The sequence below is a fragment of the Apodemus sylvaticus genome, chromosome 2, assembly GCF_947179515.1.
Source record: "Apodemus sylvaticus chromosome 2, mApoSyl1.1, whole genome shotgun sequence".
Lineage (NCBI taxonomy): Eukaryota > Metazoa > Chordata > Mammalia > Rodentia > Muridae > Apodemus > Apodemus sylvaticus.
Window position 1 is genome coordinate 179,274,373 of NC_067473.1, and position 26,630 is coordinate 179,301,002.

General features: G+C 39.2%; 1 protein-coding gene across 1 annotated transcript in view; it reads left to right on the forward strand.

Annotated features, from left to right (window-relative positions):
• The window catches only part of Pde3a (phosphodiesterase 3A), a 260,516-nt gene extending 238,171 nt beyond the window's left edge, over positions 1-22,345 (forward strand). Inside the window, exons 10-16 of the mRNA XM_052175199.1 lie at positions 2,158-2,269; positions 6,466-6,579; positions 6,728-6,927; positions 7,814-8,017; positions 9,311-9,466; positions 11,267-11,525; positions 18,487-22,345. Coding sequence (XP_052031159.1) covers positions 2,158-2,269; positions 6,466-6,579; positions 6,728-6,927; positions 7,814-8,017; positions 9,311-9,466; positions 11,267-11,525; positions 18,487-18,728 — 1,287 coding nt within the window. The 3' untranslated portion in view covers positions 18,729-22,345. The remainder of the gene's footprint in view (positions 1-2,157; positions 2,270-6,465; positions 6,580-6,727; positions 6,928-7,813; positions 8,018-9,310; positions 9,467-11,266; positions 11,526-18,486) is intronic.
• Positions 22,346-26,630: the final 4,285 nt, after the last annotated feature.

Genomic DNA, 26,630 nt, shown 5'->3' on the forward strand with positions numbered 1-26,630 from the left:
GGCAGGGATGGATGAGCAAGATGGACAGGTGAATGAAATTCCCAGAACTGAGCCAAAGAGAAATTAGCCTGGCCCCAGAAAGGAAAGTCCTGTTTGTGATGGATCCATTGCTGTAATTGTATGTGGTGACTGTGCTTTTAACACCTCAGTGTCACAGAGATTAAGCCTCCTGAAAAACGAGACACTGTGCAGCATCAGAGTTGTGCGTGTTTGAAAATCAAACCATCACTGTCTTTTACAGGAAGTAGGGACAGTAGGGACTGAGTGGCTGGAATGTTGGACAAATGCCGCTAGTCTTGTGTCTGTAAGGGAGACCCTCTCAAGACTTCCCTATTGAAGGATTGGTTGGAGGACATGGAAAGGAAACATCTGAAAATTAGGAAAACATTTAAATATATTTATTCAAAATTTGAAGCCAAGTGATGAATTGGTTGTGTAATGAGATATCTCTCTCTATATAGATAGATAGATAGATAGATAGATAGATAGATAGATAGATAGATATAGATAGATAGATATAGATAGATAGATTCAGGCTCACAGGTTATTAGCATTTGCTACTTTTGCTGAGGATGCAAGTTTGCTTCCTAGCACCTACATGAAGAACCATATTCACTGTGGCCACAGTTTCTGGCCTTGCCGAGTTCTTTGCATCTGGACGTTTGACATGTTTGTTTTAGCAAAAATTAATTTATATTACTTTATTTATGTGTATTAGTGTTTATCCTGCATGCATGCCTATATACCACCTGTATGCCTAATATCTGTGGAGGTTAGAATAGAGCATTGGATTTCCTGGAACTTGAGTTTCAGGTGGCTATGAGATGCCCTGTAGATTCTGGGAGTTGATCCTGGGTCTTCTGCAAGAGTGTCCAGTGTTCTTAACCACTGAGTCATTATTCCACATTTCAGATTTTAAATTATATTTTTACTCTTTGGTGAACACAGTTGGCCAAGTTCATGGTTCTTATTTCATAAGTTTGGAATGACTGTATGTGAAGGTAGTTGATTTGGATAGTTCCTTGATAATAGTGTCTTATTGTAAGATCAAACTCTAGAAAAGCCTACTCTTTAACACTTTACTTCATCTTTCAAAGGATTCAGGAGACTCATGGGAAGACTGGGCTTAGTGGTACATGCCTTAAATCCCAGTCCTTGGGAGGCAAAATTAAGGCAAATTTGTGTGTGTGTGTGTCACAGAGATTGTGTGTGTGTGTGAGTGAGTTTGGGCCAGCTTGATCTATATAGTGAGTTCTAGACCCACCAAAGCTATATTGTGAGACCTTGTTTCTTCTTTGTAAATCTTATGTAATCATTGTAGTGACTTGAAGTTCTAGCCATTTTGATATCCCAATCATGGTTGAGGGATTTGAAGCAGTTAAGACTACAAACTCTAAAACCAACATGCACAGTTTGGCTTCTGGCTCTGCTCCAAATCAACTGGTTGATCTACACGTTGTTCAGTCTCTCTATGCTCAGCATCCTCTGCTACCAGATATTGGGAATTCATAGTATCAGTCTCCAAAGATATCCTGAGAATTATCTGTAATGATTATTATGTGCCAACTGCCTAGGGCAAGGGTTTCATTTGATGATGTGTGTATATACACTGCTGCCATAGTTACTCTAATTATTGTTGAAGCAACATGCTTTGCTAACTCCTTTAGAGTATATACACAGTATCTCAAATATTGGTCAACATGATAATAATGAAAATAATGGGAAGAACTCTGTACCCACCCTGGACTCAAAGCCATGGCAAGCTTCCTGCCACATCTTCTCCATCGCATCTGCTGGGATTGTAGGTGGCAGATGCCAGGCCTGGCTTAGCATGTGTCACGTGTATATTATCTTCTAACATTCAGTAGTCATTTAATTTAATACCTCGGCGCACTGTTCTTAGTGTTGCTGGGATTGTTAGCTTCTTGGATGTCTATGGGATTTATGGACAATATTTATCTTGACTATAGATGATGTCGTCCCTCTGGTAAGGAACTGCATGGGCTCAGTCCACAGGAGTCTTCACTGTGTTTATTGTTCTCAGTGGAAGTATAGCTGCTGGCAGCATATCTGGGTGGTTGATGGACTCACCCTCAACTTTTCCCCCTCTAGCACAGTGAGTGATGTCTTATGAGGCCTTGTCTTTCCCTCTTCTAGGTATCATACAGACTGTTTGAAGACATGGGACTCTTTGAAGCCTTTAAAATCCCAGTTAGGGAGTTTATGAACTACTTTCATGCTTTGGAGATCGGATACAGGGACATTCCTTGTGAGTATAAGTAAGATAATCCAGTACATGCTTGTCAGACCCACAGAGAGCAATGGGAAGTCAAGACCTCAATGGTCGATGATGTGTGCACTCTGTGTGACTCAGTGCACTGGTGGCTATGATGAGAAGCCTGTCCTCTTCACATAGCACCTAAGACCTGGAGCCTCATACACTTCCTCTGGCTTCATTTCTTTATCCAGAATAGGGTCATCAGATCTCCTTCACATGAAGGTCAGGATTAAATGGGATGGTGACTTTTAAAAGGTTAGACTATGTGTTTTGAATTTCTCTCAAAGTTGGTTGCAGTTAAGATTAACTGTGAAATTTATTCTCATTAAATTATAACCTGCTTTTATTGAGTGAATTTAAACTTTTCTCATGGTATTCAACTAGTTAAATATCTAAAACAAGAACTATTGATGTTTTCTAAAGATGAGCTAAATCGGCCAGTGTTTAGAGGGGTTGGAAGATGATGGTTTAGTTAATGCTATAGAAAGGGAGAAACATACAAAAATGGTAGTGGGAATGTTTTAAAAATCAGGTAAATAGGAAATCCCAAGATGAGGGTACTGTCAAGGATTCCAGTTTAGATTACTGACATAATTATAATAATGAAGACATGGTACAAAGAAGAGGTTAGCACTTCACATTCAATCCACTCAGTCACTACACATAAATACAGTACTTATGATAGAGTGTATGAAGCTGAAGGAAATGTCCAAAGACTCAAATACAGGAAGTATGGAATCCATATGTGCTTCAAATAAATAAATAGATAGATGTAAAAGCAATCCTGTCAATCTATTAATTTGAATACAACTTAGGAATGTGTTCTTTATTTTGGCTTTGATAACTCATACACTATTACTGGACAGGTGTCATTTAAAACATGTTTTCTCTTTTAAGTCTGCTTTTAGGCATATTGAATTTCAAGAACTCATGTCATTATAGTTACAAAGACTTGGAATGAAGGGATGGGCGTGTTGTGTAGTTGGTAGAGAATTTGCCTAGCAAGTAAGAAGTCCAGGATTCAATGCCCAGAACAACTTAAACAATGCATATGTCTGTAATTTCAGCACTCTGAATGCTGAGGCAGGAGGTCAGAAGTGCAAGGCCATCCTGGGCACATAATGAGTTTAAAACAAGCTTGAACGATGTATAGAGAGACCCTGTCTTAAAAGCAGAAATATCCAAAACAACAAAAATAATTAAAGCTAAAATTTAAAAACATCTATGCTTCGACACAAATAATTGGCAAGTATCTTTGAAGAACAGGAACATGGTAGCTTTGAGAGCATGATGATTTTAAGATACTCCCACTGAAAAGCCACATGTGAAAATTCATTAACACATAGTGTGGCAGGAATGAAGAAGGAGGAATGCAGGCTGGCACTTAGATGTGCTGAGAATTACAGGCAAAGCATGGGTGAGATAGTTTGATCAGCTTAGAGAAGAGGTGCTTGCTGATACTAGGTCATTTGGGAAAGTCTGGCTGCTGAGGTCATGGAAGTTGGAAGAGAGAGATGAAAAGGGGGTTGATAGTGGGGGTGGGGGGAGGATCTGGCAATAAGCCTGGCTTACTTTAATGTGACTTTCCCAGGGCTCAGGCTGGTCAGGTGCCAGCAAGTGACATAAATGTTAGTGATCTCACAAGGATTAAGGAGTTACATAAATAAACGTTTTCAGAAAGGAAGTCACAAGAAAACTAAAGGACAATTATATCCAGACAGGATTTCCAAATTATTGTTTTATTTCCAAAGGTATTTTTGTTTTCAATCAGTGGGTCTTATTGAATTTACCTGGAAGCCACAGTGTGTAGAAATACTGTGATGAGTGGTCATGCCACTTTGCTATGACCTAGAATATTGTGTTGTCTGTGGGCCATTGGGAAGACTGGGCTAGTATTAAAGCATAAATAGAAACTTCCAGAATTCAAAGTTTGTTACATTATGTTCTTATTTCCCATTTTTAGATGAGTGGCTTATTTGTTTTTGTAAACTATAGACTTGATCTCCCAAAGCCAATGGTAGAAGGAGAGAACTGACCCCCACAAGTTGTCCTCTGATCCCCAGGGTGTGCTTGTGTGTGTGGGCATACGTACACACATAAAATAAGTGAATGTTAAAACAAATAAACACACCTGCTTGCACTGTTTGAGGTCCTCTTCATATCCATAAAGGAATTTATTTACATCTCAGGGCAGGGAGCTTTTGCTTGTGTGGTACTGCTTTGAAATAACAATAATATCTTCTGCGTGTTGAAGTTAGACACTTAGACTAATGTGAGTAAGCTGATAAAGGCTGTGCTTGCCATAGCTTTAATTTCAAGTACAAATATCCACTGCTCATATTATCTTAGCACTTACTCTACCCAAGACTTATGTCTGATGGGATCCTGTAAAGGAATCCGCAGTTAATATTTAAAGGTTGTGGAAGGAATGTGAAAATGGAATCAGATGAACTGTGACAAGGGACTCTATTCACATCACAGTGGTGGGGTCTTTAGTCAGAGGGCACCTGTAATACCATTCAGGGCAAAGGGTAGCATGGAACTTAACTATCATATGAGTAGTCTGAGTTCATCTAGATGCAGCTATAAAAAGGAAACGATTATGGAAGAAACATCATGAAGCAGAAATTGATATAACAAACTATGTAGACCACACCCTAGAAGTGTGATTATATATATATGATTGCTTGATGAGGTTAGGTTGATGTAGTCCTGCTGATTTCTAATGATAGAGGAGACTAGGCAATGTCTGGTGATGTGACTGTGCTCTTCACCTGAGCATGTTTGTTGGTAAAGAAGGAGCATATGATTTATTAGAGATGATATTAACCCTAACCCTAACCTAACCCTAGCCCTAACCATTCTAACCCTAACCCTAACCCTCTAACCCTCTAATCCTCTAACCCTAACCCTCTAACCCTAACCTTAACCCTAACCTTCAAACCCTAACCCTCTAACCCTATCCTCTAACAATAATCCTAACCTAACCCTAACCCTAACCTAACCCTAACCCTAACCCTTCTAACCCTAACCCTAACCATTCTAACCCTAACCCTAACCCTAACCCTCTAACCCTCTAATCCTCTAACCCTAACCCTCTAACCCTATCCTCTAACCCTAATCCTAACCCTAACCTAACCCTAACCCTAACCCTAACCCTAACCCTAACCCTAACCCTAACCTAACCCTAACCTTAACCCTAACCCTAACCCTAACCCTAACCTAACCCTAACCCTTCTAACCCTAACCCTAACCCTAACCCTAACCCTAACCCTAACCTAACCCTAACCCTTCTAACCCTAACCCTAACCCTAACCATTCTAACCCTAACCCTCTAACCCTCTAACCCTCTAACCCTCTAACCCTCTAACCCTAACCCTAACCCTAACCCTAACCCTCTAACCCTCTAACCCTCTAACCCTCTAACCCTAACCCTAACCCTAACCCTCTAACCCTATCCTCTAACCCTAATCCTAACCCTAACCTAACCCTAACCCTAACCTTAACCCTAACCCTAACCCTAACCCTTCTAACCCTAACCCTAACCCTAACCATTCTAACCCTAACCCTAACCCTAACCCTCTAACCCTCTAACCCTCTAACCCTCTAACCCTAACCCTAACCCTAACCCTAACCCTCTATCCCTAACCCTAACCCTCTAACCCTATCCTCTAACCCTAACCCTAACCCTCTAACCCTAACCCTAACCCTCTATCCCTAACCCTCTAACCCTAACCCTAACTCTAACCCTCTAACCCTAAGCCTCTAACCCTAACCCTAACCCTAACCCAAATCCTAAAATCTCAGGTCTTTGAGAATATTGGTCTGACTGCTTTAGCTCTACTATGACTTTCTTTCTTCTTTGCATATTTTTTTCTTGTAAGGGAGCAAAGAGAAAGAAAAGTAAATACCAGGCAGTGAGGTTACCATATGTATTGGCTTCTTGAACCAGACACTGGGTTTTCCGTTTTAGAAATAAGCATGCACAATAAAAGCTGAGATGTGGTTTCTTGTCACTGTAGAACTGATGTGGAATTTCCAAAAGTCTCTGTCCTAAAAAACCTGGCAGGCCTTCCCTGAAGCGTCAAAGTGTGAGGACGGAGTGTGTATCCAGTAGATGGCAGTCTTTGTCCTTGGACCTCAGAGTTCACGGGCTCTTGTGTGCTTGTTTCTTCCCGTCATTACAGATCATAACAGAATCCACGCCACCGATGTTTTACATGCTGTGTGGTATCTCACGACGCAGCCGATTCCTGGCCTCCCAAGTGTGATTGGGGATCATGGCTCAGCAAGCGACTCTGGTGTGTATGAACTATGCCTGTGCTTCCTACAAAAGCCAGGAACTCCAGTTGTGTGTTGTATTTGCAGTTTGTATGTCCTATTTTCAAATTGGATAATTCTGGCTTCACAGTTTTAAAGAGGGCCTTCACTTTTGTTTCCTCTCCTCAGATTCGGACAGTGGATTTACACATGGACACATGGGATATGTGTTTTCAAAAACATACCATGTGCCAGACGACAAATATGGATGTCTGTCTGGGAACATTCCAGCCCTAGAGTTGATGGCTCTATATGTTGCCGCGGCCATGCATGACTACGATCACCCAGGGAGGACAAATGCTTTCCTCGTTGCCACTAGTGCCCCACAGGTAAAGGCTTAGATTTTCCAGATGCGATAATAATTTAGGTTCTACATTTTTTGGATTAAAATTAATTTCACAAATACGACTTGTAAGAGGCACTAGATGTGTAGACACCAAACTGTACTTAGTCCTTAGATAGAACTTTTAGAGGCCTTGCTAATTTCCAGAGATATCATGGTTTGTGCCAAGATGTTCATAGTAGATATTTAACCTCATTTTGTACAAAGGTCTTTTCTCAGTTGCCTTCATAGAGGAGAATCAATGCAAATGACTAACAGTGAATATTCCCATCAAAGCAAAGATACCTTACTCACATCCGCTTCTGAAAAAACTAGGGAGCCATGTTTTCCTTCATCTGTTAAGAGTATAAGGAGATGTTTTGCATGCAAAGCTTATTCTTTCAAAATATTTTCATGGCTGCATTTATTGTTAGTACATGGATATTCATTGGAAGGAATTTATCATCCATTTATATTATACATTAGGATGAAGTTTTATTGACCTAAACAAAGTTTTCCTAAACAAAATATTTCTTAAAGAAAATAATTATATATAATATGTATAAATATATAAGTATATATAATTATATAACATATAATATAAAATTTTCTTATAATTATGTTTATATATTATATGTATATAAAACTATATACAATATAAATATATGATATAAAATTTATAATGTAATAAAATATATAAATAATTTGCAAAAAGAAAGTTTTAAGGGGAGAAACTTATATGCAGGAAAATAACAGTGCATCAATAGTTAAGATAATACAATGATTATTCATAGCCCACATAAAAATGTTTAATTTAAAGCCTTCCATACTTTTGTGAATTCCTTTTTAACTTAAAAAGTTGAAGCTTCTTTTCCACCTCTTTTCCTCCCTAGGCGGTGCTATACAATGACCGTTCTGTTCTGGAGAATCATCATGCAGCCGCAGCCTGGAATCTCTTCATGTCCCGGCCAGAGTATAACTTCCTAGCTAACCTCGATCATGTGGAATTTAAGCACTTCCGGTTCCTGGTCATCGAAGCCATTTTGGCTACTGACCTGAAGAAACACTTTGACTTTGTGGCCAAATTTAACGCCAAGGTAACCAGATCTATATCTGCGTTCATTTTGTGGTTTCATTAAAAAGGTGTCTTAGAATCAGAATATTGATTAAAACCCTATTTTCATGAGCTTTTATGACAGAGAAATGGTTGAAATATTTATTCACATGCTGGCTGATAGGCATCACTCTGAGGCTAGATACCCAAGAATTTGGGGTCTTGACTGTCTGTGTTAGGCTTTGTTCTATAAACTACCAGCTGTCACTGCTCCTTGTTTGATATATTCTTTCCACAATGTATGAGGTGAGTTAGCCAACAGTGGTAGAGATGAAAGAAATCATGAGGCAAAATTTCATGTCTCAAACACAAAATCCAAAGTATTAATTCAAGAAAGTTTCTTACTTGGTGCTTCTCCCCAGGACGAAGTATTTGCTTGGTCAACATGAAGACCTTAGATTGACCCTGTGAACCCACATTTAAAAAATAAAAATAAAAAACTGAACACGGTAGTACTCATAGTAGTACTCATGTATAGAATATGCCTCAGCTCTGGGGAAATAGACACAGGAGGCTCTCAGAGTCTCACTGGACAGTAGCCTAGCCTAATCAGAGATATATTGTCTCAAAAAACAAGGTGATGGCTCCTGAGGAAGCCCCTGCCCTACATACATGTACATGTACACACATGCACACATACAGGCACAGATATACATAAGCCACAGATACACATGCACACTCATGCAATACACACATATACACATGCACACCTACACACATGTAAATATACATACACATGCAAACAAACAACATACTTGTACACATACATATACATGCACAAAAACAACATACATGTTCACATACATACATACATTTACACATGTACAATACACATTTACACATGTACACACATATACACATGCACATATACAGGCAAACAAAGACATACATAGAGGCACACACATATGCACAAACATGTATACACACATGCACACTCACACACATGCTTAAATATATATTTTTACATACACATACAAAAGAAAACTTCTTATTGTAGTTTTATTATTTAATAGAAATTGATACTATGTACTAACTTTAAACAAGATTTCTTAAGTTCAGTAAGTAATAATTACTTTATCATTGACTACTTTAATTTTGAATGAGTTGTATCACTTTTCTTTTTAATGCAAGCTGATGATATTAGATCCAGTACCTGTAATTCTGATGTTTGATGTTCTGATTCCCACAGAGCAGGAAGATAATGAAAATCTGTTGTCCTTTCTCATGTTTAAGTGAGACATGGAAACAGAAAATGTTATTTTTGTGCCTCAAACAGGTGAACGATGATGTTGGGATAGATTGGACCAATGAAAACGATCGTCTCCTGGTGTGTCAGATGTGTATAAAGTTGGCTGACATCAACGGGCCTGCTAAATGCAAAGAACTCCACCTGCGGTGGACGGAGGGCATCGCCAGTGAGTTTTATGAGCAGGTAACTTGCAGAGCTGCATTATTTATCACAAGCTGTGTGTCCTTGTTGTGTACAAGTTCAACAATGCTTCCCTCAAGTCTTGGCAGCGTGATCAATCCACCTTATATTTATACTTGTACCAGATATACACAGGACAGTTTCAGCAGGAATTTAAAAATGATATATATGAAAATGAACTAAATGACTGAGCACTGAGGTAGAACTACCTGAAGGCATTTTGCAGAGTGATGCTGGTGAACCAGAGTGATCTAATGATATGTTATCAATGTCCTTTAAAGGCTAAGCTTCTACAGGTTCGTTTATTGCAGTAAAAGCACCTTCAGATGTGTATAAGAAAACACACCAATTGACTGCTTTTTTGGTAGGGCAAAATAACAGCAGCACATGAGAAAGGTTCAGGTGTGTGTGTGCACTTACACGTGTGTAGGCATATGCTCACAGATACACAGACTCTTTATTTGATACAAGAAATTAAGCACTAACAGACCTTCTGTAAAGCCACTTTATGCTGGTAAGCATGGATGACCAGCCCCATGGAAGCCTACATTGTCCTAATTATATTCACAGTCTGATCAATGTTCCTAAGAAGAATATGGAAGTAAATGGGAATGGATATGTGAAGAGTGAAGATGTTTACTTTTGGGGAAAATATAGATGATGTAGGGCTTTGATTAGATATTGAAAAGCACTCTTTAAAAAATACAACTTTCAAAATAAGTTTGTCAGAACATCGCTGTGGAGGTTGGGCAGGGACATTCTCTCAAGTACTTAACACAGAGATGTTCCATAAGAAATGTTAAATTCTTCTGGAGTGACCTAAAGACCATTGGGGTTAACTGACATGGTGGTACAAGCTTAGAATCCCAGCAAGGGAAACTGAGGCAGGAACTGCTGAGGCTGGAACATGAGGTCAGATCTCAGAAGAAAGGGGTCAAGGGGTCACCTAACAAGTCTGTCCCAGTTACTGGAGATAGAGTTCAGACCAATGGCAGAAAATAAAGATTGTTAGTGCTCAGGATGCTCCATCAGGGTGGGGCACTTTATAACGAATGGTTCTTCCATAGGAGGATTAGAGTAAACTTTTAAAGTTTATGTAGTCAACATTCATGTACAAATTAAATATTTATGGCTTTAAAAATAATATATTGCCTTTTTTAGTAATATTATTGACCAATGCTAAAATGTTAAAATGCAGAAAAATATAAAAGGGAAAATTCATATACCCTGGCTTATAATTTTATAAATCCCCTTAAATTTTGTAGGTAACCTTTTGTTTATCTTCTGTTACTTTTATTCTCATAAATCATTGGCAAATAAAGACAAAAGTTTCTACAAAAAATTAAAACCATATAATTACCGGAAGATATATATCAAACAAAATCTGGAATAATATAGCAACTTGAATTGAGCAAGAAAAGGGTTTATGCTTTCTAGTAGTTGAAGCAAAAGTCAAACATCATAGGGACAAGGCTCAGTTAGTGGCGTGCTTGTCTAGTATACAGGAAGGCTTCCACTCAAACCATAGCACTGGTGGTGTTGTGGTGCACGTCTGTAATCTCACTAAGTGTACCTGCGAATGTGAACCAAAAATTCAAGGCTGCACAGTTATCCAAACCAAGGGGCAAAGTCTTCTTCTGGGTGTCTTAGCCTTCAGGGAAGTACCTCTCATCAGTGATGTCAAGGAACTTTTATGTGACTATATCTGCGTTACAGTGTAGCCTCCTGTTAGATTCCAGGGAGTGCTGACTTGCCTAATGTTATACTCCTCTGTCATTTACCTTTGTGAATCTCTATTTCTAGGGTGATGAAGAAGCCAGCCTCGGTTTACCCATAAGCCCCTTTATGGACCGGTCTGCCCCGCAGCTGGCCAATCTTCAGGAATCCTTTATCTCACACATCGTGGGTCCTCTCTGCCATTCCTATGACTCCGCGGGTCTCATGCCTGGAAAGTGGGTGGATGACAATGATGATTCCGGAGATACTGATGACCCAGAAGAAGAGGAGGAAGAGGCTGAAACGCCACAAGAGGAAGAAACCTGTGAAAGCAGCACAGCTCCCAGTAAGCATGAAACCCAGTTCTGATGCAATCCTCCAGGGCTGGTTTCCTACTTTGGAGTTAGAGGGATGTTATGCTTCTCATAAATGACATACTCCAAGTCCAGCTGTCATTTGCCAGCTTAGGCACTGCATAGCCACCTTCTCTGGTATAATGGAGACAGCAGGAGATGGGATTTATGGCATCTGGGCATCATGTAAGCGGATGCTCTCACCATGAAATAGAGTTGACAAATAACTTCAGAATTTCTTAATGATGCAGAAATCTGGGTTACCATTGCTGTCTTTTTTTCATGGCTGTGTTGGGCATGGTAACAGATAAGAAGAGTTTAGTTTTTTACCTAACAACTGCTCACTGCACACATCCCCAGTGCCTGGGTTTTCTTCCTGGTAGCCATGTAGGGAAAAAAGTGAGTCAGTCCTTGTCCTTTTCAATGTACATTCTAGTGGAGCTACAGAGACACAGCAAGGCAAAGCAGAGTGTCTGTGATAGTCTAGGTAGTGATGGATACCATAGATTTGTTTTGTTTGGGGATTTGTTCTTTGTTAGTTTGTCTTATTTTTTGAGGAGATACAATATATTGCAGAGAATTTTTAAATAATCTATCAAGGGAGAAAGAAAAAATAGTATGTTTAAAAGGCCCATAAAGAAGGAGAGAGTGTTCCATGGGAATCTATGTGGAAATTGATTTTGAGACAATGAGCAGCTTCAAGATTCTGCAGTGGATGTTGAGTGGGGGAGTCAGGGTGGCTGACATAAAGGACAAGGAGAGGAATCATGGGAGAAGCCATGCGGAGCCAGGTGGTAGGGTGGCAGATAGGGCTCTGTAGGTAACATTGGGAACCTGGCCTTTTCCACTAAGATGAGAAGCAGAGGTGATGTAATCAGAACAGTTAGTAGATTCAACTCACATTTTAGCTATGTTGCTTGGGGAAATGTTCTGGGGCATTTTGGGTAGAGAGAAGGATACTTTGACTGTGAACTGGTCTGAATGCTTGGTAACTCTGACTTCTTTAGGGTAGTGTCAGTGGTGTCGTGATGAGAGTCTGTCACAGTTTCATTCTTGTAGCTGTAACAAATACACTGACAAGAAGCCACTTAGGGAAAGAAAGTTTATTTGACTCACAATTCCAGCTTACAGTCCAATGGCAGGCACTTGAAGCCAATGATCACATCGCTTTCACAGGAAGCACAGAGAGAAGTATAAGGATCCTTACTTGCTCACCATGTTCACTCCCAGTTCAGGGCTAGCCCGTGAGATGAAGTCACCTGCTACTAGGATGCTTCTTCCCACTTCAATTAACAGTTAAGACCATCATTTACAGATAGGCCCACAGCCAACCTGAGCTACAGCTCCTCAGCCAAACTTTCTTCTCCGGTGATCCTGAGTTACAGCAAGCTAATAATGACAGTTCACCAATGCGCCATTTCTGGCTTTGGGTCTATCGTGCAACCAGTAATCCAAGTGACTCAAGTGACTTTAAAATTAAGACTCCATCATGCCTTTAGGTACACTACCCTGTATCCCTTACAACAAAACACAGTGACTAATAATATAATTTGTAAAATCTAACAACCCCTGAAGTGGCATTAGATATTGCATTCCTGTGATTCTATGAACATATGTGTACTATCTACTTGAACAGATGGACAAAGCAAAACCTTAGTATTTTCCAAGTTCTTGGTTAGTGCTACCAAGGAGAGATACACTGGCCATTTTCTTGTCTATTTTGATCACAGGAAAATGCAAGACTTGGTTCATGTCTATCATGGAGTAGGGAGGCTCTCTAACCTGGCATGGTCCATTCTGATTATAGATGTGTAGGGGTGGGTAGGGGTAGAGGCAATATAGATGCTACAAATGATAAAGATATACCCTGATTTTTAGTACACCCTAGCAGAAATAAACAACTGGCTGTTATCTCTATTCTTTCTTGACAGAACCTTAGAGCACTGGGTTTAGGCTAGATTCTGTGTCTTCTGTCCTACTTGTTAGCATTTCTTGATCTTTTTCTTTATGTGTGTGTGTGTGTGTGTGTGTGTGTGTGTGTGTGTCTATGCCTGAAGGCATGTATGGAAAGTCAGGTGACAGGGTTTGGTGTTGTTCCTCCCCTTCCACTGTGTTTACCAGTCTCCTTCTCTTTATTGATGCCTAATGCAGGCTCGCTGGTTAATGAGCCTCCACAGACTCTCCTCTCCCCTATACCTCCTGCTATCTATAGGAGCACCGAGAATATGGATGCTCTGGTACCAAATCAGCTTTAAGTGGACGATGGGAACCAATCGCCAATGCTCACACCCTCACACCAAGTGCTTACCCACTGAGCCACCTCCCCAGCCCATTAGCTTTTGAATAGAATCCGGGGAAAAATGAAAATTTGGTTTTTCTTTTTTTTTTTTTTAAATATTTTTATTTTCTATATTCTTTGTTTATTCCAAATGATTTTCCCTTTCCCAGATCCCCTCTCCCCATATATCCCATAAACCTTCTTCTCTCCATCCATTCTCCAATCACCTCTCTCCTTTTTTTCTCTGTCCTTATATTCCCCTGCAATGCTAGATCAATCCTTTCCAGGATCAGGACCTTCTCCATACTTCTTCATGGGAGTTATTTGTTATGTGATTTGTGCCTTGGGTATTCAGGGTTTCTGGGCTAATTAATATCCACTTATCAGAGATTGTATTCCATGTGTATTCTTTTAATGCTCTATTGCCAATCTATTTCTCCAATGTGTATGAAAGGAAATTATTGATTTTGGGATTCAGACCTAGAATCTGAGATTTGAGATTCAAGAGTTCTTTATTCATCTTTTAGTTTTCTCTGTGCTTTATTTCCTCAAATTCAGTCAGCCAGCCTTCTGCTATGCGTGTGGAGAGACGGTTCTCCCACGGAATATCATAAAAGGTTTGTCAACTGAGCATTGGAAATGCGTTGTTTTCAAGAGTCTTGATGGATTGCCATTTAAACTCAAAAAACATTAGTAATGTACACACCTAGGCACGGGGGATTGAAGGAATTGTACCAAGACCATTATTTAACAGGCTTAGCTTGTTCATCTAAGCTTGAGTAGGGGATGCTTGGTCCAAATACTGGACTAGCATTTTTTGAAGTAGGGTTTTCTTTTATATGGCTAGGCTCCAGAGCCAGTGAGCTCCAGGGACCCACCTGCATCCACCTCCCCAAATCTGTGACTACAGTGGCACTTCACAAGATGCATATGAGCATGCTCAGCTTCTCACATGGATGCTGGAGGTCAAGCCAGGCTCCCCTGTGCTTGTGCAGCAAGCACTTTACCCTCTCTGGTCCATCTCTCAGGCTCCCTAAAGTTCTGACTTTGAAGCACCTTTGTGGCTCCCAAAATGATAAAGGTGGAGCGGTATTAGCAGATTTAAACACTAGCCATGTAATAGAGTCGTAACATTTAGTGACACACCTCCTCATCTTAATAAGTGAGAAAATAAGATTGATAAGCAGCATGACATGGTAGTAGAATCAGCGAAGGAACCAGGGTTTCTTTGCCTTTAACTCCATTGCTTTTGAGGTCTTTGTAATTTTCATTGCAGAACTCATATTGCCCGAGATGTTTACTTTGGTTCAGCCTGTTCTTAGATTTCAGGGGAAAAATATTAAATAGATACTGGTGAGTGAGTTATGCAGTTTGTAATACTTGGAGGTCTCCCTGGAAACAGAGTAAAATGCTGCAGTGTGATGTCCAGTGGGAGGGGCTTTTATCCCACTTCATAATTAAATCTGAAAGGTTCCTGGGGCGAGCTAAGAGGTTTCTAATGAAGTAAGAAGCTGTGCTTTGAATCCGAGCTAGGAAAGGCGCTTTGTTCTCTTTTCAAAAGGTTCCAGCACTGAATAATCTGGCTCCCAACACTGGCTAGCTTCAGACCACCTGCAGATTCCAATCTACGCAAATTTATTTGGTACAAACTTTCTTCCACGTCACTTGGTTCAGCATAATTCCAGAGAGGTTTATTGCTAATGGTTCAGCAGCCATCTAAGAGAACAGCTGCTCTCCTGGGGCCTGCCCCAAAAGGGGGGGGAGGGCGGAAATGGGGAAATGGGACTTTTGTTATGTTCTTCCCTGAATATGTGTTCACACTGTGGGCAGTAGAGGGTTTCCTGTGATTATGATCAAATCAACTTCTGAGCAAAAAGAATACCCAGGAGCTAAAAAAAAAAAAAAAAAAAAAAAAAAAAAAAAGGCATTCAAGGTTCTAGCAAAGATCAGTTCCTAGCACCTACAAGGCAAGGCAAGCAAGGACTGTTTGTAACTTCAGTTTCAGGAAATCTAATGCCCTCTTCTTGCTTCTGCAGGCCCTGTCTCCACAGGTAGTGCACATACACTCAAGCGGGCTTACATACATATGTATAAATAAAAATGAATCATTTACATTCATGACAGTTAAAGTCATGCTTTACCACCACAACAGAACTGGCGTAGATGGCTTTGCAAGGAAAAAAAATTTCATTTACTTTTAAAAATAATGTGCACTCATGTACTTCCTTTACTGGGGTAGGATATTGTGTTACTTTTCTCCCTGCCCCCAACCCCCCAAAATCAACTCAAGGCTAAGGGTCTACTTAAGTTTACAAAGAGATTCTCGTCCACATGGTGCGAAGGCACAGCAGAAGAGCTTGAAGAGGTGGGTCACATGGCATCAGACCATAGAGCCCTTCAAATGCTGGACCCCTGATAGCTTCCTCCTTTTTATTCAGTCTGGGGCCCCACCCACAGGGTGGTACCACCCACTTTTAGGAGGGATTTTTCTACCTCAACCTAATCTGGAAGCTCCCTCACTGATATGCCCAGAGCTTTGCTTCTCTTGCTGATTCTAGGTCTTGTCAAATTAGCAAGATTAGCCATGAGAAATTTAAGTGATTGTTGTTGCTGTTGTTTTGAGGAAGTATCTTGTTGTCTGAGTTATTACCTATGCTCTAGCAGCAAGCCAGACTAGGCCACCTTTATCAAATAAACAAATTAAAGCACCAAATTAGGGTTAGGATGGCCTAGCATATAAAAGCTCCCTGCAGGAGACTGCTCCCAGAACCCTTATGGGGAAAGACTAGGTGTGGTGGTGGTGAGGTTTGGCATTTATAATCTCAGCACACAGACTAAGAAATGGATGGTTGAGAACAGAAAATTGCCTAGAAGCTTCTGGCCAGCTAGGACAGCACCCCTCCCTCATTTTTCTCCCCCCTCCCCCCCCCAATGGATAATCATCGGCAGCTGCTTCTTTCTTCCTTGTATCCTTTCATGCTCTTTTCTTTCCTTCCCTTCACATCTCTTACTCCTCTACACACACACACACACACACACACACACACACACACACCTTCATTTTTGTTTAAATTCTGCCTTGGTTAGGCCATTTAACATTAGATTTCTAACACCATTTTAGGAGTACAGAACTAGAGCTCTAATGCACACATTGGATATATGGTCACATCACTATATTGGTACCATTTTTCTCTCTGATCACCTTGCAAAGGGATGGTCCTCAGGCTAGAACATTTATCTATATCGCAAAGGACCAGAGAACTGATTTCCAATCAGAAGCTTTCTAAAGTGAAAGTTCTGAGAGGAGGGAGATCAGGATGTGGAGGTAGGAGTCAGGGTAGGTCCCCTCCTTAAAATTCAGTCAAGCTAAGAGCAACAGTATCTTGGTTACTTCCTCATTGCTGTTATAAAATACTCTGACCAAAGACTCAGGGAGAAACACCATTTTATCTCATAATTGGAGGTTACAGCTCATCATTGTGAGAAAGCCACAATGCCAAGCTCTATAGGGAGCTGGTCACATTGCATCCACAGCCAAGAATTAGAGAGCAATGACTCAGTGCTTGCATGCTAGTGTTCTGCTCACTATCTCCTGTCATACTCATTCCAAGACTCCTACTTAAGGAATGGTGCCACCCATAGTGGTTGAGGCTTCCCACCCCACCCAACCCTGCAGAAATGCCCAAAGGCCAATCTTCCAGGTGATTCAAATTTCGGTCAAGTTGAAAATTAACACTAACCATAATGCTGACTTTGTCACAAGTGCTACTTCTTTGCTAAAACAGCATACTTACTCAGTTTCTGTCTCTTGCATGTGTGGACTGTGAGCACCTTGAAACAAAACTCTGAAGTTAATCGGTCTTTGTTTAAAGTACATAGGAACCATGAAAGCACTTGCCAATTGGCCAATATTGATTGATGAATACAGCTCATGAACAAATGATGACTAGAGTAATAAAGAATTTAAATCTGTCTTATGACTCTGTTACTGTTTCCCAGAATTTATTGAATTTAATATTTTTGTTTCTATGTGGTTCAAAAACAATTCAAAATAATTCAATTGAATTCATTTCTGCAATTTTAACAATAGATCTTATTCTTTTGTGCAAGGAATTTCTGCTCCCCTTATCATAAAACTGGCTAAATACTCACTAGCCCTTCCACAAAAGTGTCTATATATGGGCCTCAAGAGATTTAGCACACTTGGCACATCTTGTGACCATTGGCAAGCTCCAAGTTCAATGGGATGAAGGTGGAAAGTGAGAGAGAAAGGCTTGTGTTGTGGGGGTTCATGTTATAAAGGTTATCACTCTGAACTCTGAAAGGCTTGTGATTCAAACCTCTAATCTCCCTATAGGCACCTCCACATATACAGGTGTATTTATACTATACATATCCCAGATATTCTTAATGAAAAAATACAAGTAGGGCCTAGTATGGAAATTATTAAATATGAAATATTATTTACATTTATCCCTCAGTAATAGCTTATTGTCATGTTCCTTCCCTTTTCCATTTTTAAAAACGGCACTGTTAGCATATGTAAAGCAACTGAGATAGGTAAACAGAAAGACAGACAGATGTCTCTTTGATATTTAATTTCTATTTATAATATGAAAAACAATAACCTTCACATAGATAGCTCACAAATAGGTCTGATGATTTATATTTTTCAGGAAAGAAAAGTTTCAAAAGAAGGAGAATCTACTGCCAAATAACTCAGCACCTTCTGCAGAACCACATGATGTGGAAGAAAGTGATTGAAGAGGAACAGAGTTTATCAGGCACAGAGAACCAATCCCTGGACCAGGCCCCTCTGCAGCATTCCTCGGAGCAGATCCAGGCTATCAAGGAGGAAGAGGAAGAGAAGGGGAAGCCAAGAGCAGAGGAGACCCTGGCTCCACAGCCAGACCTGTGACCATGGGTAGAGCAAGCTGTGTTTGCAGATAGAATGACTCGTCTCAGACACTTTCTAAGCCAGCACAACACTTAGACACAACACTGTAGATTACCAGAAGATGGGCAAATGGCTAAAGTGTTTCGGGAAATCTTCACATTTTGTGTGTTTATTTTTACAGTGAGGGACAGCGCTGAAGACTCTAGCTCAAAGAAGCTTTTTCACTTTGCGACACCAGCGTCTAAAGATTGTTTTATAAGAAAGAAATTATATGTGTGTGTATAAATTCCCACATAGGCTCATGTAAGACTCATATTCACACTTACACACATGCACACTGAGAGCCAGGATGCCTGACTCCACAAGGTAGTAACAGTCATATTAAGATATATAGAGGTCACTGTGACATAAGCAATCATAAAGAGCAAGAACTCATGAGGAAACGTGCAGCTTAGAGAGGAAACAGATGTAGGCTCCAGACTGGGCACCTTTTGTTCTCCCTGCTGAGGGGTGAACATTCCAGAATATTATTGGAATTCTAATGCATACTGCCAACTGTGTGTATGTGAGTGTGTGTGTGTGTGTGTGTGTGTGTGTGTGTGTGTGAATGAGAGAGAGGGGGAAGAGAAAGGGTGTAGTCTTGTACATGTGTGTGCATGAGGAAAGGGAGATGTTTATGACTTTAGTTGTTCGTAGAATATCTGTAGTGGGTGATGAAGTACATGGGAACACACAGAAGGAAATCCTTTCTGCAGTGTCTGAATGAATGGTAGCTCCCGCCCCCTTTAGCTTCTAAGAAGGTTCCTTAGCTGAGGGAGGGTTTGTCTGGGCCATATGATTGGTACCACTGCTGCCTGCCACTTGGGGGCACTCTACCACCAGCCTCACATTCAGAAGACTAAGGCTTTCTGGTCTACCCTTACTTAATGAATGTATATGGGGCACATGTCACTCACCTGGATCAATCACCATGGAAGGGGATGGTATTCTTTACTGGTGGACACCCAAGAGGAGCTAGAGTCAGCTCTTCATCAGGTAAGAGTTCTAACAGGGCACTGGGAAAGTTTCTATAGCAATGATACCCCATGTCTTCTAAGACATGATATCATAAAGAAAAAAGTCAACAAATTCACCATGGGTTCTGTGACAAAGTGATGAAGGCAAAATGTCAACTTAGCGTTTGGAAGTTGGCCTGGGGAAAGCTGCCCCGTGGCAACTGTTGAAGACTGTTTGCTCTGACACCCCCTTATGGTCTTCCATACACTGTGTGAAGGCATAGCATGGCTTCGCAGCCTGGCCCATGGTCATGCTCCTTTTTGAAAGTAAGATGGGTGGGGGGTTATTCTTTGAGGATAGGCTATTGGAAGGTATTTGTGTTATTTTGTTTGTTTTCTACACTTGTTTATGCTGTGAGCCAAACCTCTATTTAAAAAGTTGATACTCACTTTCAATATTTTATTGGGTATTATTACATATGTCATGACTAGTTACCATGATGTAAATATAAATAATTTTTTTTGTTTCTGTAGATAGCAAAGTTTTTTTAAAGAAAAAATGGGGAAAGGGAAACATTTTATAGTTATATTTTAATCACCATTTTTTATACATTGTAGCTATCTCCAAGCACAGTAGCTGGGTGATGGTTTACTGTGGAGTTTGAGAGCCCCAGCCATCTGCCTACTCTAGTTTGATTCATAATCTGATAGAGTTGTTTGCTGTTAAATTAAGGCATTGAAAAGATAGCATCTGAATTAATTTGAAGTCTTTCCCAGCCTGATGAAAGCCTTTCTTAAACAAATTGTTAGCATTTTTCCTAAACTCTGTTGCTTGTAGTTTCTAGTTCAGTACTGTGTTCGTAGAACTCTAGTCATAGCCTTTGAGAACTGTGCATAGATTTCTACCTTTTCACATCCTTGATTATTTACATTAAAAATCCCTTTGTCTCCCATCCCAAAAATGTAAATGATTATTTACATTAAAAATCCCTTAGTTATGCACCCTTCCCTTCAAAAGCATCATTTTCTGATAATTCACAGCATTTTTTCTCCATAATAGGCAAAAATGAAATAAAAAACCAAATATTTCAGGGCAGATTTTTTTTAGTTCAGAGGACAATGCAAAGAGGATTGGAAGGATTCAGGCCTCACCCAAACAATTAGAATGTGTCTCTCTGTGTTACTGAGTTAATACCAGGACTTCAGCAGTTAGCAGATCCAGAATGTTTTTTCTTTATTCATGTTGCCCATGTGTCTCTGTTCGTAAATCTATTCTGAAGCAAGAATTCTTCTTAAGTGAGGATTAAAAAAAATGTAACCCTTGACCTGCAATAAAAATGATAGACAAAGCACCTACATTCATATACCCTTCACTGAGTAGCTCATCCACATCTTCAAGTGGGCGCATGTCTGTAACACAAGTATAAATAGTCAAACGAGCTAGGTATGGAGTGAGGGCATCAGCATATCCATTATGAGTGTTTATATTGGAAGTGTGAATAAAGCTGCAGAATCTGAGTAGGAGTCAGGCTGGTTACATCATGAGGGTCTCAGAAAACTGCCTAGTTTTTCTTGTTTTAAAGTACATGAAGTAACAGGATAATGAACAAAGCATTAGAAACTTTCTGTTCTAGAATCGTGCTCATTCATCCAGGCAGATTCATTTTTTTCCCTCAACAAACAAGTTGTTGTTCTACTCAAACCAAAAGACAGCAAACTGAAGGGAAGGGGGGGAATCCACCAAGTGTGTGACCTAAAGAGCCACCTAATAATTCTCAAATTGTATCAAATGACATCAAAAGTATTTTCCATGAATGATGTTGTCCACCTTCTTGGTGACAGCAATATTACTGTATTCACCTCCAACTTCAGAGTTAACTTCCTGTGGTGCCAATGTGTTTGATGTGACTTACTACAGTTTTATATGAGCCTATAAAGGTGCCATTCGGTAAACTCAGGTCTCCCAGTGGAGAGGTCTCTACCCACTTAGGGAAAAGATAGTTTTAGCGATAGCCATAATATGTCAATGGTAGGGGAAATTGGGAACCAGCTGCTCTCTGCAGAGTAAAAGCCTAAGTACGTTCTGCATGTTATCCATGGTATTTTCAACATTATAATTGAATGTCTTTATGGTGATCAAAGCCAGCTGACCTTTTGAGTAGCATTTCCTTAGTAGAAAGAACCCTTTTCCTGTTTTACTTAACAGTAAGAAAAAAATGTACTCATTTTATGTAAGACCTGGTTTTGTTCTCAGTAGGACATGTACTTGGTAGTCAGTATGTTGTCATCTCCTGGCATTAAGAGAATTGCCTCCTGTTTGAAAAAGTATCTGCCTTCCTCTATTGTTGAACCCTGTTCTGTTTGGGTTTTGCTCCAGAATGAGCATTAATCACTGCAGTCCCAGTAAAGCTAAGGAGAAGGAAGGGAATGCCCTGCAGACTGTTTAGTAGCTGTAGATATTTGCAATTTCCCTGTGTCCTCTGGCCTTTCTTTCCCAGAGAATTTTCTTGAAGGTAAAAGCTGTGCAAAAGGCGCGAGACTCAGGCCTACTCTTTGTATGTTAAATGATGGAAAAATATAAATTATTTTCTAAGTAAAAAAAATATGAAAATTGTTGTAAATAAAGTCTAAAGCTTGAAATGACTTCTTTATAAAAGTGGAGTGTTTGTGTGGTGAACAACTCCTGACCAATGGGAAAAGAATAATCTGGAACTTCTTTCTGCTCTGCTTTGGGACACACTCTTGGTGCTTCCATGAGGCAGGCCCTGCATTGACCTTCCTTAGGGTCTCAGAAGCATAAAGAAGGGCTTCTTAGCCTTCTCTCTGATCCTCAGTCCCTCTGGATGCCTCTCTTGATTTTTGTGCCATTAGCAATTAAACTACCTTTACTCTTGGCTGAAGGCTACTGACACAGAGTTCTATGGTCTTCTGCAGACTAAATCAATACTCTACTCTTTAGGTGTGGTGTGGGTGAGAGCACAAATTTGCATGCTAATAATTTAGCCCCAGATAACTAAATGCCACAATAACCATGTGCTTCAAAACTGAAGTCATTTTCTTGCCGTATCTTACCCCCTGAGAAATTTTACAAGATCCTTGTTCTAGGTCACTCATTTCTTTCATGAATTTGTAAAAGGAAATTAGGAATTTTCTGATATCAGCATGCTTAAAAATCTATCCGAGCATATTCAAACTGAAGATAGAGAAAACAATTCACCATTTCAAGCAGGAGAGAAAGTCTAATTAAGCTGAAATCTAGCAGTTTGGAGTCCTGGATTTATATCATGTTAATTCATCCTCCAGTAAATGCCCCAGTATTCATTGAAAATTGCATTAGAAGTGGATTAAGTTATTAGCACTGACTAAACTGAAACCACACACTTCAGTCTAGATGGCTTAAATTGTGCTTTTGGTGTATATTTGTATGTCTCACACAAGGAAAACATAATTAGAGAATATGAACATACTAGTATACATTATACAAGGTGGATATCATAATTAGAGAATACGAACATACTAGTATACATTATACACCGTGGATATCAATAGCCTATGTTGCTATCTTATGCGTTGCATGTGCTAAGATGGTGTTACCTCCTATACTACCTAATGCTGTTTTGTTTTTTGTTTTTTGTTTTTTGTTTTTTGCCTTACCTACTAATTGGCTTTATGACCATGCTAGTAAATTAACCCTAACAGCAGATTAGATGTTGTGACTACGATATTTGACCTTCTCTGTGTGGATACTTTAAATATGTCTGTAGATGCAAAAATGTAGTTGGTGGGACCTAATCTGCCGCTTCAAAGAATAATATTGATCCTTGAGTTTTTTTTAATGTAGAAAAGACCATAAGTACATAGATTATGTGCTTTTGTGCTGGGCTGAAGGCTCTAAACTGATCTCACATTTCTTAGCATTCTGTGTTGGCATCACAGGTGTATGCCTCCTCCCCTCAAACTGGTGTGGAACACAGAGGGAAAAATACCCTTCTTTTAATAGATAAATGCTGACTGGGGCCTTGTTCAACCCAGACTCTTTGGTTTGCTTTTAGAAGAGGCTCTTTAATCATGAACACTAATGAGAAGTAATATCAGGTCTTTGTGTGTTGTTACAGACAGAAGTACTTCAATTTGATTTGGTTTCTTGAACCACCATTCTCTTAGAATTTTTTGGTGGTAGGGATTAAAATTAACTCTAAAGCTAGTACCAGGATTTAATGTCTTTTTAATGGCAGGATTTAATGTTTTCCTAGTGCTCTTGAGAGAAAAATGCTTTATAAGGGAATCAATAAGTGTACGTTTAATGAAGACATTAAGAACTTAAGTGTTCTCATGGAGGCTCACACAGCCTGTAACATGAGTTCCAGGGGACCTGACACCCTTTTTTGACCTCCTGGACACTGCATATGTGTGGTACACAGACATATGTGCAGGCAAAACACCCATCTGCATAGAATAAATTTGTACAAAAACTACCAAAGAATGTAAGCATCCAAAATGCAACCTATATTCCTCTGAGTTACCTCAATGCACAGGGAGGCACCATCCAGTGATTTATCATAATACATTTAAAGATGATACATTGCCTGTAGCCAAGTTTCTCTGAGTTACCCAATACACAGAGAGGCATCATCCAGTGATTTATCACAATACATTTAAAGATGATACATTGTCTATAGCTAAGTTCCTCTGAGTTACCCTAATCACAAGGAGGGGTTCTCCAGTTACTTATAATCATACATTTAAAGTGAGGCATTGCCTACAGCTTAGTTCCTTTGAGCTACCCCAATGCACAAGGTGATATCATCCAGTAGTTGATCATTTAGACATTAAAAATGGATACATGATCTATTACAATAGATTTTTATTTTCTAAATTCTAATATAGTTAAAAACTCAAATTCTTCAACACTAAAAAAATTAAACATTATTAATTTCGGCTTTCACAAATAAAGGCTTGATCTTGGGTTAGCCTCCCCACTGTGCTTATCTGTCATGTTTGACTGAGCAGTAGGGCAAACTATGAAATTTCTATATAGAAAAGTAACAACAACAACAACAACAACAACAAAAAAACTGTGTAAAGCCTTGATGCTTTAAATTTCTAGGTTTATCAGACATGGTTCTTTCAACTGAAAGAAACTTTTTCAGGAAATTCTCACTTCTTAAGAACATAAAAATAACAACAACAACAAAATAAAGTTTGACTTAAAACAGGAGTATTTTTTCACCAACTTTCCTTTTCTGGGTCAATATTAGTAAAGCCAGTGTAATCAGAAATGCTCTTCTGATGGAAGGAATGTTTTTAATGCTAGGGTCCAAGTCACCCCAACTCCAATTCTACAATGAAGCCTGTGGTACAAAGAAAGAGATAAAAGGAGAACTGAAGATGACAAAACTGATGCACACCTGTCCAGCCTTTTCACCACCCAGCTCAGTTGTTTGCTCTGGAGTGAAATGACCTTGTAGGTCCACGATACTGCCTTGACTTAATTTAATGTAAAAAGCACTTCTCATTGCGGAATGCGAATCAGTAGTGCTCTGAGCTGGTGCTGCTGAGAAGGAATTTTCTATGGTAATTACATTCCCTTTCTATAGCAAAATATTCAAACTCAAATGTGAAACCAATAATAATTGTTTTAAATTGTCTCCTTTATATAACTTGGTGGTGAATAAGGGTCCTGTCAGTTCTCTTTTAATATTTTCAATTGGTTATTTTTCTAACTCAGAAACCCTCTATTATACAGATATTTCATGTTAGCTATTTATACACATACTCAAGAACTGTGATGTTGTTTCCATTAAGAAATAGTCCTAACGTATCTACATAGTATATGTTAAAGAGGGGTTCAAGTGACTTTTAATATATATTTATTCACAAATCACTAATTTTAAAATACTCTGTAAAATATTTGCATGAGATTTTAAACATACGATATTTGCTTGGTTTTTTTTTTTTGCATTTATGAGTGTTAGTTGACTGCATATATTCTCACAGTAGAAGATATATACCTTTTTTTTTTGTTTGTTTGCACTAGTAAGGCTGATCTGTTAGCCAACACGCACTGGAAATAAGTATGTCTAAATCCACGCATCCCTTGAACTCCTTCCTAGAGATTTTTATCATACTAACCACAAATGGTGCTTTTACATATATTGTGAGCTCTCGATATAGAAAGGGGGAAAATATTTTCTTTGTCATTCTGTAATGATGTAAGGAACTTTAATTTGACACCATTGAGTTGGGTTTGCATTGACATGGTCAACTGGATTTTTTTTGTCCTTGTAGAAAATGCATTCTGATTCCTGATTGAACAGTTGATTTAATCCATTATTGCTTCTTTGTGAAAAGAAAAAAGTACATTGAGTGGTTCTCTAAATAGAAGATTATAAATACTTAACTCTGTGTAATAATATTTATAACCCAGAAGGGTATGGGGTAGATATAATTTGGTGTTCTAAAAATGCCCACTATTTTCAAATAACTGCGAACTGAAGTGATCGTGGTGGTGTCATTTGTAAATGACAGTTTTTAACAATGCTTTTCTTATCACGCTGAGCTCAAGTATGTTCATTAATGAGTAACCTTCCCAAATTTACCCATTTTTAGAAACGCGAAAATTTGGATCTTAAATGATTATTTTGCAGTTTAAGTCAATTTGGTCTTGTTACCTGTATCTTGCACTTGATATATGTAGCAATATTTAGTATTATTCCAACACAAGTGTTTGTTAAATGACATAGTTAATGAATGACAAAAGTTTTGTAAAAAATAGGATTTGTATAGAAAGAAAATTAGATAAGTTATATTTATTTTTATTGTTTTTTAGCTTAGAAAGTATATTGATATTCCATTTTTGCCAGAATTACTGGAAGTGCCTCTTGGTTTATATATTTACATACATATTCAAAATTAATAAAATTGTGTC